Source organism: Limtongia smithiae (genome assembly GCF_038497785.1).
Source record: "Limtongia smithiae strain NRRL Y-17922 unplaced genomic scaffold V1518scaffold_2, whole genome shotgun sequence".
In the NCBI taxonomy this organism is placed as follows: Eukaryota; Fungi; Ascomycota; class Lipomycetes; order Lipomycetales; family Lipomycetaceae; genus Limtongia; species Limtongia smithiae.
In genome coordinates, this window is record NW_027117623.1 from 969691 (window position 1) to 980866 (window position 11176).

General features: G+C 59.2%; 5 protein-coding genes across 5 annotated transcripts; 4 read left to right on the forward strand and 1 right to left on the reverse strand.

Moving 5' to 3' along the window:
• Window positions 1-283: 283 nt before the first annotated feature.
• V1518DRAFT_412346 (general substrate transporter) lies at window positions 284-2401 on the forward strand. Its single transcript, XM_066903066.1, has 2 exons — window positions 284-425; window positions 503-2401. Exon 2 carries the CDS (start codon window positions 551-553, stop codon window positions 2198-2200), a length of 1650 nt encoding a protein of 549 aa, XP_066761420.1. The 5' UTR covers window positions 284-425; window positions 503-550; the 3' UTR covers window positions 2201-2401.
• V1518DRAFT_412348 (aquaporin-like protein) lies at window positions 2312-3622 on the reverse strand. Its single transcript, XM_066903067.1, has one exon. It carries the CDS (start codon window positions 3581-3583, stop codon window positions 2402-2404), a length of 1182 nt encoding a protein of 393 aa, XP_066761421.1. The 5' UTR covers window positions 3584-3622; the 3' UTR covers window positions 2312-2401.
• A 1643-nt stretch (window positions 3623-5265) lies between these two features.
• V1518DRAFT_448151 (mitochondrial K+-H+ exchange-related-domain-containing protein) lies at window positions 5266-6350 on the forward strand (the record flags this gene model as incomplete). The annotated part of the gene is made up of 3 exons (XM_066906487.1): window positions 5266-5797; window positions 5856-5894; window positions 5962-6350. The coding sequence occupies 3 exons, from the start codon at window positions 5266-5268 to the stop codon at window positions 6207-6209; spliced, it is 819 nt and encodes a 272-aa protein (XP_066761422.1). The 3' UTR covers window positions 6210-6350.
• V1518DRAFT_412352 (beta-glucanase, GH16 family) lies at window positions 6231-8467 on the forward strand. Its single transcript, XM_066903068.1, has one exon. The coding sequence runs from the start codon at window positions 6491-6493 to the stop codon at window positions 8366-8368; it is 1878 nt and encodes a 625-aa protein (XP_066761423.1). The 5' UTR covers window positions 6231-6490; the 3' UTR covers window positions 8369-8467.
• A 130-nt stretch (window positions 8468-8597) lies between these two features.
• Window positions 8598-11141, forward strand: V1518DRAFT_412353 (Skn1 protein). The gene has a single exon (XM_066903069.1). The coding sequence runs from the start codon at window positions 8642-8644 to the stop codon at window positions 10712-10714; it is 2073 nt and encodes a 690-aa protein (XP_066761424.1). The 5' UTR covers window positions 8598-8641; the 3' UTR covers window positions 10715-11141.
• The last annotated feature ends 35 nt before the right edge of the window (window positions 11142-11176 follow it).

The window sequence follows — 11176 nt, forward strand, 5'->3', positions numbered from 1 at the left end:
ATGCCAGCCTGCAGTCAGAAATAATATACAGCGGCAGATCCTTCACGAGTGTGGGGAAGAACCAGGCGTCACTTAATAATGTGCGCTCCGCAGTGCTGCGATACGCCAAGTGTTCGTTTGGCGGTGCAGTTTGGGGCCGTCGAATCAGATCACAAACGGGCCACAGCCGGTGGCGCACTTCACAGTAGGGTCGCGTGGCGCATAGCGTGACCCTCAAAACTTTGCGGGGTAGCACCCGCCCTGTGGCGCAGGCGCACTTCCTCGGAGTGCCTCCGTGCGGGTTTCTCTCCGTCGCGTTCGCGGCCAGCTCCCCCTCTCCACACGGCGCCGCTCCTCTGTGTTGCGCGCTTTTGCATATATAGACGCAGCGCGCCTGTCCGCTTGTCGCGCCGTCACTTCGACAGCACCGCGACCACCACGTGCCAGTAAGTTCCCTTCGCCACAGGGCTCGCGCCGCTTATTTTTTTTTTTCTTGCCAGGACACTCTTCTGACACTCCGCAGCAGGTCCTCAAGTACATAAACGACGTTCACATAAGACACAATAGCGCCATGGGGTTCCTGAAGATCAAACTTTTCGAGCGGAACGAGGTGCACGAGAACACGCCGAAGGAAATCTACAACTACCGGATATACCTTGCCGCGATAGTATCCTCGTTCGCGGCGGTCATCATTGGCTACGATGCTGGTTTCATTGGAGGCACTGTCGCATTGACATCGTTCATGAACGAGTTTGGGTACTCCGCGATGACCTCGGCAGAGCAGACCCTGATCGACGCGAACATCGTGTCGGTGTTCCAGGCGGGGGCGTACTTTGGGAGTTTCTTTATATACCCTATTGGCCAGAAGCTGGGGCGTCGAGTCGGGTTGATCATATCGGGCTTCTTTCTTGTCGTCGGCGCGGGCATCTCGTTGGCATCGAAGAGCAGCGTTGGACTTGGTCCTATATACGCGGGTCGCGTTATCAGCGGGCTGGGTGTCGGCGGGTGCTCGAGTCTCGCGCCTATCTACGTGTCCGAAATTGCGCCGCCCAGTATCCGAGGACAGCTTGTGGGCATGTACGAGATTGCGTGGCAGGTCGGCGGCGTGGTGGGATACTGGATTAACTACGGCGTGAGCACGACGATGGCGACAAGCCGCTCGCAGTGGCTGATTCCGTTCGCCGTGCAGCTCGTTCCCAGTGGCGTGTTTTTCATCGGCCTGTTTTTCATTCCCGAGTCGCCGCGGTGGCTGTACAGCGAGCACAAGGACGCGAAGGCGCGGTCGAATCTCGCGTTTTTGAGGAACCTACCGGTGGATCACGAGTACATCAAGTACGAGGTCAACAACATCGAGCGGTCGCTGGAGGAGCACGAGGCCAAGATTGGACGCGGATTCTGGGCGCCGTTCAAGTATGTGTTCACGAGCAAGCAGGTCATGTACCGGTTGCTTCTCAGCACGAGCTTGTTTCCGATGCAGAACGGGTCAGGCATCAACGCGGTGACGTACTACTCGCCGACGGTTTTCAAGTCGCTCGGCATCAGCGGGACGAACACCTCGTTGCTATCTACGGGCATTTTCGGAATTATCAAGGCATTGTCATCGCTGTTTTGGTTGTTTTTTATCGTGGACGCGGTTGGTCGCCGCGCGTCGCTTATGTACGGCTCGATCCCGTGCTGCATCTGTATGTGGTACATTGGCGCATATATCAAAGTCAGCGACCCGGCGGCGCGGTTGGCCGCGGGCGATACGGAGATGAACTCCGCGGGCAAAGGTGCGCTCGCGATGTTCTACATCTGGGCGTTCGCGTTCGGGATTTCGTGGAACGGCAACGTGTGGGTGTACAACTCCGAGATCTTCGACCAGTCCATCCGCACGCTCACGCAGGCGATCAACGCTTCCTCAAACTGGTTCTTCGCGTTCATCATGGGCCGCTTCACCGGGAAAATGTTCACCGCGATGGGATACGGGGTATACTTTTTGTTCGCGGGGATGATGGCCGTCTCACCGATTGTTGTGTTCTTGTTCTACCCCGAGACCAAAGGCATACCACTGGAGGGCATTGATTACTTGTTTGAGAAGGGGGTCCCTGCATGGAAAGCCCGGGACTATGCGCTGGGAATGATCCGGAGCGAGGACGAGGAGATTGCGTACGCGGAGAAAGCGGACGTGGAGACGGTGGAGAATCTGGCCGCGGCTGAGACGAAGGAGCAGATGCGATAGGATTTTCGATGCATTTTAAGATTTTGTTGCTTAATAAAGCATGTAAACCACTCTCAAGAGACAGCGGACTACAAACGCGATAGTAAAGCGTGTGATTTACATTTACGGCGATTAGAGAAAGATTTCTGATTAGTCTAGGGTAGAATGCTGGCGCCAAGAAGAATGCCAAAGAACTAAAAGTACAGAATTTTATGCACACAATTAGACACTAGAGTTGAGGGAGTTTTCGAGCTTGCCGTCCTCGGAAGACTCGGATTTGCTGGCTTCACCACGGACGAGAGTCTTGAGCTTGTTGACAGCGATGGTGGGGTCGGTCGCGAAGCTGTCCACGTCGCCCTCGTATACCATGAAGTCGAAAATGAGCTGGCCGGAGATAGAGCCAACAAAGGGGATGACGAGGGGGATCCAGAAGTAGCGCTCGTTGTTCTCCCAGACCGCGGTTCCGTAGCCGACGATGTACATGGCGACACGGGGACCAAAGTCGCGGGCAGGGTTGAGAGCGTACCCCGTCTGCCAGCCGGCGGCAGAGCCGATGGTGTAGATGCCAAAAGCGAGGACGAGGCCGCGGACGAGGTTCCACTCGGCGGGAAGGGTGTAGGAGAGACGCGGGGTGGACGCACAGCCTACGGCGCCGATGACAAAGGCGAGCATGATAGCGCCGACGTACTCCTGCATGACACGGGCCGGCAGGTCCATGAAGGACTCGGGGTAGGTGAAGAAGATGCCTGCGGTGTTGAGGTCGCCCTCGGCGTGGCGCACGCCGCCGTCGTAGTTTGTGAGGGCGGTGCGGTAGCTGCCGTAGACGATGAGCGCTCCGATGCCGCAGCCGATCATCTGCATCAGGAAGTAGATGGGCAGCTTGCGCCAGGGAAACTTGCGGAAGAGGCAGCTAGTGAGTGTGACCGCGGGGTTGAGGTGTCCCGCGGCACCGCCAGCGGTGGCGATGAGAAAGCCAAAGAGAACGCCGAAGCCGTACGACAGGTTGATGGACTGGTAGTTTCCGTTTGCGTTGCTGGACAGAACCGACTGGGCCACGGCTCCGTCGCCGCAGACGATGAGCATGACGCAGCCGAGCATCTCGGAGAGCGGCTCGCGCAGCATGCGGCGGATGTGCTTGTAGCGCGTGACGGTGATGCCCTGCCGCCGCTCCTCGGCCTCGAGCTGGCGCTCGTCGGCGCCACGAATGTCGTCGCGGCGCAGAAAGTCCTCCTCGTAGGTGACCTCGAGTTTCTCGCCTGCGGGCGCGGGCGTGGAGGTGCCCGCGTAGGCGATTTCGGAGTCGGGCATGACAGTGGTCGGTAGAGCGAGCGAAGGAGTGGAAGAAAAAGGCGGGGTGTGGGGAGAAAAAGAAGCGCGGGGAGAACGGCGAAGATATGAGAGCATCGGCGAACGCGGGGCTCCGAGGTTTTTCCGCGTCACGTGAGACTCCGCCCCGCCAGCGGCGGCGCTGCATCGCGGGGCCGGATCTCGACTTCCGGCTCCCCTGCAGCCGCTGCACTACTCCGCTGCCGCACATCGCCAACTATACACGAGAACGGCCGCCTGCAGTCGACAACACTCGCTCGGCGACCCTGTCGCTCCCTGTCGCTGGGTCTGCAGCAGCATGCGCGACTCGTCTGCTCTTCCCGTCGCTCGCTCATGCGGCGGTGGCCGCATTAACGGTGTTGCTGCGACGCGGGGTCCCGCAGCAGATGCACGTGCGGCGCGGGGCAGGGCCATCCCGCATTCCGCCTCCTTTTCACATATACACTTTCTAGCTGCCTGCAGTGTTTCTCCGTCTAGACGTCCGCGTCCTGCGACTGGCTGCTAGCAGTCGATTCTGCCGGTGTTAGAGGCCGTGGGCCGGTGTTCTAGGGCCGAGTTCGGACTCTGCATCATGCCACTGCAGCGACGGGGCCTCGTGGCGGCGCGTGAGGACGGACTTTCACATGCGCTCATTGCATAGCACACCCTCCCTCGCGGGCCCGCGCAGCGTCGCGCTATCCGTTGTCCATGACATGACTCCATGGTTCTCCACAACGCGCTGCCAGGTGCTCATTTTTAGCAACGCCGACGCTATCATGATCATACCTCACGACACGGAAGCCAGCGCAATGTCTTTCATGTGCGCTACCTCTCAGAGCGTCCAAGCTACTCTGTAGTCCGCACCACGCCTAACCCCTCCATCAACGCCGCGCCAAGAGAAGCAGATGTAGAGGCGACTGGCGAGAGGGACGAAGCGGCGGGAGGGACCGGTGCCATCGCAGCCGCGCTGCGACCCCTGAGCCCTGTCGGCCATACCGGCGCCTGCTCTCGACGGCAGCAGCGTGGTCCGCCGTCGCGCTGCCCCTGTCACGCTGCACAACACTTGCCCGTTTGCGGATAGCCCTAGGACGTCCCTGGCCGGGTAGTCCGGCCGCAATAGTGTTCCGGCTATCTCGGATCGCAGGACCCCGGCGGGCGTGGTGCAGAGCGGTGCGGGCCGCGCAGTGGACGCAGGCGCACAAAGACACAGGAGGGGCTCAGGCGTGCGCACTGCCCAGAGCAAACCCCGGAGTGCGGAGGGCGGACTGTGGAGAAGTCGCTCCGAGACCCGGATAAACTTCACTCCTTGGCAATGCGCGAGCTGCGACGATATCTGCGTCGGCGGCCCCCCTCAGAGGCAGGCCGCCGTCTCTTCACCGACGCCTACGGCCATCGCCGTGCTTCCAGCCCGCAAGCCCATGGAGGACACTGGGACCCCACAGCACGCCGTCACAGACACCGCCGTCTCTGCGCCCGAGTCGGAGTACTGTGCGACTACGCTCGAAGAGGGCAGCTGGACACCCACAGCCCGGGCGGTACCTCGTCCAAATTCCAGCGCGCGGCGCGGGAACGACGATCTCCCGTCCAATTCCCGTGACCGACACATGTCATCATCCACCAGTCCACAACACCCCCAGCACAGCAGCTCCTTGCCCCCCATTCCCCAATACCTGCTTCCCCGCTGATGCTGCATCGCCCCAACTAGACACCGGTCATAGATCCTCACACGCGAGCGCCGCCGGACCGCGCTCGCCCGCCACGCATACAACAGCACAGAGAAAATGCGGATTTTCATCCTACCGCTGACCTCCACGACGCGCATGATCATCGCGCAGCGCACAGCCGCGGCCGCAACCGCCGCGCCGCGCATCGACGACCGGCTCGCCGCGCGCGTACACAAGCTGTGGACGGACTGGGAAGCCTCGCCGACGTGGTGGAAGCAGCGGGTGACGACCTGGGGCCGTGCCGCGTTGGACCGTATTTCTTACGAGGAGGCCACGCTGAAGAGCATCCCGCGCGCGCCGCCGGGGCTGTTTGGCGAGTCGCTGCGGCCGCCGTGGTGGCGGCGGACATGGCTGCTACGGCGGACTGAAGACGACCCCGCGGCCGCGGCGGCGCTGCTGGTGGCGCGGCAGTTCAAGATCCCGCTAGTATTCCCGCCCACACTGGTGCCGCCGGGCGAGGCGGCGGCGATGGTGGCGGCGTACGCGAACGAAAAGGTTCCAGAGCACATGAACAAGATGGCGTGGTGCGCGGTGCTGGCGCCGCTGACGCTGCCATTTGCGCTGCTGCCTGTGGTGCCGAATGTGCCAGGTGAGCGAGTGTTTGGGAGAACTGAGACGTGTGAAGTGGAAGAGTGCTGACTATCCAGGGTTCTACATGCTGTATCGGATCTGGTCACACTGGAAAGGTATGTTTGTTTGTGGCGCACTACGCGATATTCCCCGGTCAGGGCCGGCTAATCTGATTGGATGCAGCGTGGGAGGGCGCGAAACTGCTCCGGCGAATTGTCTCGGAGGATAAATTCTCACTTGAACCGAGCGCGGACCTAGACGCAATTTATAAGCGCACGGCCCTTGCCCCGACCCCGCTTCTCCTTCACGATGGTGCGGTCGCGGAGTTGGCACGCACCATGGGTGCAGACGAACTTACGGATGAACTGCATCGCGCGCTGGCGCAAGAGCGGGCCCGTTTGGAAAAGGAAGAGGCGGGCAAGGAAAAGTAATATACCGCAAATGCTAGGTGACGTGTGCAGGGTTACGTGGGCGAAGGGCGTGCGGCGCGTGCGGCGCGGAGGACGCGTGTGCAGTGGACCGCGCCAGCGCAGCGACGATCCGCGTGCAGTTTGCGTGGGCACTGGCAACTGGGCGCGCGGCAGGGGAGGGCACCGCATGTTTATAGTGCACCGAGCAAAGAGCGCGGCACACACCTCGAGAAAATGCCGCGTAAACCTATCCTCTGTAGCTTTTTTTCTCTCCTGCTTCTCCTTCTCAATCCTCCTCTGCCATGCCTCCCCCAAGCATGTACAGCCACCACTCCAGCTCGTCGCTGTTCTCCGCAACACCGCGACGTGTGTCGTCGTCCGACTACGACGAGGAGCAGCAGTACGGCTCTGACCATGGCGCGTCCTCCGCCTTCGAAGCCCTGCACAGCGAGCATATTCACAACTCGCGCCAGGCGGTGTTTTCAAACACCTCCTCGCCGACGTCCTCCCCCCGCCCGGCATCCACCGCGCATGGCCACCGCTCCTTCAACCCCTTCCGCTCTTCGGCGCGCTCCTCTGTCGTTGAGAGCAGCCCCAGCAGCTCGGTGCTCAACCTCTTTCCACACCAGATCCCTGAGGACGCGGCCATGGGCGAAGACATTCCGGACTACTCGCCATTTGGCGGGTACCCGGTCACGCTCTTCCCGCTCTTCATCGAGGAGAAGGAGGACGACGACTACCTGCACAATCCCGACATGATCGACTCGTCCATGCGGAAGTGGTACGAGCTCGACCGTCGCGGCGCTGGTGGCTTGTTCAGCTTCACTTTCATGGTCGCTGGCGCTATCGCGGTCTTCATCCTCCTGCCCGTGCTCACCTTCACCGGCCACGTCAGCACCGGCAGCGGAAAGACCGTCACGTATGTCGAGTCCGCGCTCACTGATTACTCATACGATACCCTCAAAGCCGTCCGCACGTCCATGATTGATCCCGATACGCCCGAGGACGTGTACGAGATCAAGAACCGGTACAACGAGACGCTCAAGCTCGTGTTCTCCGATGAGTTCAACAAGGACGGTCGCACGTTCTACCCCAATGACGACCAGTTCTGGGAGGCCGGCAACTTCCACTATGAGGCCACACAGGACCTCGAGTGGTACGACCCCGACGCAGTCAGTACCATCAACGGGACCCTTGTGCTCAAGATGGACGCGTTCAAAAATCACGACCTCGATTATCGTTCCGGCATGCTCATGTCGTGGAACAAGCTCTGCTTCAAGGGCGGCGCAATCGAGGCCTCTGTGTCCTTGGGTGGGCCTGGCGACAAGGTTGGTCTCTGGCCGGCGGTGTGGACGATTGGAAATCTCGGCCGGCCAGGGTACCTCGCCACCACTGATGGTACCTGGCCATACTCATACAACTCCTGTGATGTCGGCATCACGCCGAATCAGTCCTCCTCTGATGGCATCAGCTGGCTCACCGGCCAGCGTCTTAGTAGCTGCACCTGCAGCGGCGAAGACCACCCGAACCAAGGCACTGGCCGCAGCGCGCCAGAAATCGATGTCATCGAAGGCTCTGTCGCGAGCTACAACTCGACAAACAAGGTCGGCGTTGCCTCGCAGTCGTTCCAGATCGCGCCGATGGACCCGTGGTATTATGCAGACTATGGGTATCTCGAGGTGTACAACTCATCCGTCACGACCCTCAACACCTGGAAGGGCGGCACCTCGCAGATGGCGGTCTCCGCCGTAACTGCGCTCAACACAAACTGGTATCAGGGAGTCGAGTACCAGTCTTATGGGTATGAGTACGAGCCTGGCACGGATGGGTATATTCAGTGGAAAGTCGGCGACACCGCGACGTTCGCCATGGACGCGGCCGCGCTGCGACCCAACGGCAACATCGCGCAGCGGCCCATTCCCGAGGAACCGATGTCGATCGTGCTGAACTTTGCCATATCCGACAACTGGGCCTACATCGACTGGCAGGAGTTCCACTTCCCGCTGTTCATGTACGTCGACTACGTCCGCATCTACCAGAAAGAAGGCAATGAGACGCTCACGTGCGATCCGGAGGGGTATCCCACGACCGACTATATCAGCGATCATCCCAAGGCGTACCTGGACTATAACGTGACAACCTGGTATGTCTATAGAGCAGACAGACAGAGACAGAGCTAACGCGCACGTATAGGGTGGATGCGGGCTACACGTGGCCACAAAACACGCTGATGAACGGGTGTTCGATGTAGCCCTGTCGCGTCGAATTTGCATAATAGGCGGTGTACGATATCGTGTGTTTCATATTCTGTTTTCGTTTGTTCTAAATGCGTGCGGTGTCTTATGCTGCGGGGTTCGTGTCGCCGCGCGCGTTTTTGCTGCCGCTCCTCAACGCCCCTCGCTTCACAGTCCTCCTCACCGCTTCTCCTCCCCCCACGCTTCCGCCCTCGCCAGATGCGCTCAAACTCCTCGCGTGGTAGGGCTGTCGACCCATTCGCCTCCCCCTCCCCCTCAGCCACCGATCTCTCCGACCGCCTCTCCGTCCACTCCGACGACTACTCTGTTCGCTCCGACATGGCTCTCCGCGGCACGCGCTCGGTGGGCCGCGCCAACGCCAACGCCAACGCGTACGAATTTAGTGGCATCGACTCGCAGTCCACTAACACCGCCACCTCTGCCGCCGCAATGGCCGCCGCTGCTGCAGCCTTCCAGCACTCGCACGGCGACCATGTTCACAACTCGCGCCAGGCCGTGTTTTCCTCCTCCTCCTCGCTGTCTTCGCTCTCTCATCCTTCCTCCGAGCATTCCGTCGAGTCATCCTCCTACGACCGCTATCCTACCGGCAGTAGGCTGTCCGGCTCTAACGCGTACATCGGAGGGCCACATTACTCCTCCCGCATGTCTTCGAGCGCCAACCTCTATCCCCATAATCTCGGCGATCCGACCTCCGCGCAAGGTGCGGTCTCGAACGACCCGGATTTCTCTCCGTTCGGCGGATACCCCGTCTCGCTCTTCCCCCTCCACATCGACGAGAAGGAGCCGGACGACTATCTGCATAACCCGGACCCGCTGCTAGACTCGAAGAGCGACCGCAGGTGGTACGAGTTCGACACGCGCGGTCTCGGCGGCGCGGCCTCGCTTGCGCTGCTTGTCCTCGGTGCCGTCGCCGTCTTTATTATTCTTCCGGTCCTCACGTTCTCTGGGCACACTGGCGTCTCTCATGGGACCAAGTATGTAACCGCGCCGCTCTCGAACTACAAATATAATATTCTCAGCCGCATCCGTACGAACTTGATTGACGAGGACACCCCGGAGTCTGCGTACACCACCGTGAACAAGGATGGCAAGAAGATGGTCCTTGTGTTTTCGGACGAGTTTAACACCGACGGCCGCACGTTTTACGCCAACGACGATCAGTTCTGGGAGGCCCCGGATTTCAACTACGCCGCCACCACGGATCTGGAATGGTACGACCCCGACGCCATCACGACCAAAAACGGCACGCTTATTATTACCCTCGACGCGTTCCACAACCACAACCTCGATTACCGCTCTGGTATGCTCCAGTCGTGGAACAAGTTGTGTTTCAAGGGCGGCAGAGTCTCAGTTTCGGTCTCGCTTCCGGGAATGGGTTCCGTGAACGGTCTCTGGCCCGGTTTGTGGACCATGGGCAACCTTGGGCGTCCCGGCTACCGCGCTACTACCGACGGTCTTTGGCCGTACACGTACCAGAGCTGCGATGTCGGTATCACGCCGAACCAGTCCTCCGCCGACGGCATGAACTGGCTTCCCGGCCAGCGTCTCAACTCGTGCACGTGCAAGGGCTATGAGCATCCGAACCAGGGCGTTGGACGCAGTGCACCCGAGATCGATATCATTGAGGGCTCCGTGGGTAACTATAATCCCTCAGACAAAGTTGGTGTTGCGTCGCAGTCACTGCAGATTGCGCCTATGGATATCTGGTACATGCCAGATTACGACTACCTCGTTGTATTCAATAACTCGGTCACCGCCATGAACTCGTGGAATGGCGGACCCTATCAGCAAGCCATTTCGGGCATCACGGCGCTGAACAATGAGTGGTACGAAGGCGAGGAGAAGGTCGGTAACTTGTATCAGTCATACGGCTTTGAGTACGAGCCTGGTACCGAGGGATATGTGCAGTGGCATGTGGGCGAGACCTCGACCTACGCCATTCACGGCCTTGCGCTGCGGCCGAACGGCAACATAGGAGCGCGGCCAATCCCTTTGGAACCGATGTCGATCGTAATGAATCTTGGTTTGTCAAACTCGTGGTCGTACATTGATTGGCCATCCATCGACTTTCCGGCGCATCTGCGTATCGACTACGTGCGTATCTACCAATTCGAGGGCAACGAGAGTATCACATGCGATCCGGAAGGATATCCTACTACGGATTACATCGCCGCCCATCCCAAGGCCTACCAGAACATGAACGTTACGTCGTGGGAGGGTGCGGGTTATGAGTGGCCCCAGAACACGTTCATGCATGGCTGCGACATGTGATTGTTTTTTTGGAATGCAAACTAACGTCTACTACGATTGATGTTACGTCACAATCACTCACACTCCAGTGCTCTTGAGTGGTTTCTTCGCCCATGACGGATGCTTGGGCCAGATGATTTTACAAAATACAACGAATAGAGGCATCGTGGTCGTCGACTTACTTTTGGACTGAATTGGGCGACGACAATACGTGTACTCTTAATGACGCAAAATTGTCCTGTTTATATATATTATGATGGTGTGCATTGTTCTGGTTATCAGTTGTTTTGATGTACTTTTATTTGAGCTGTCCTTGCGATTATTTGGTATGTGTTCTAGATTTATGGTAGAACGGAAATTCAGACGCCGCTGTGGCATCAAGCATAATGTTTGTGTTTTGTAAGGCTATTTCAACACTTCTTTCAAATCTACTTATATACACTTAAAACATATATCAATAAACCCGCCACACCAGTAAACTCC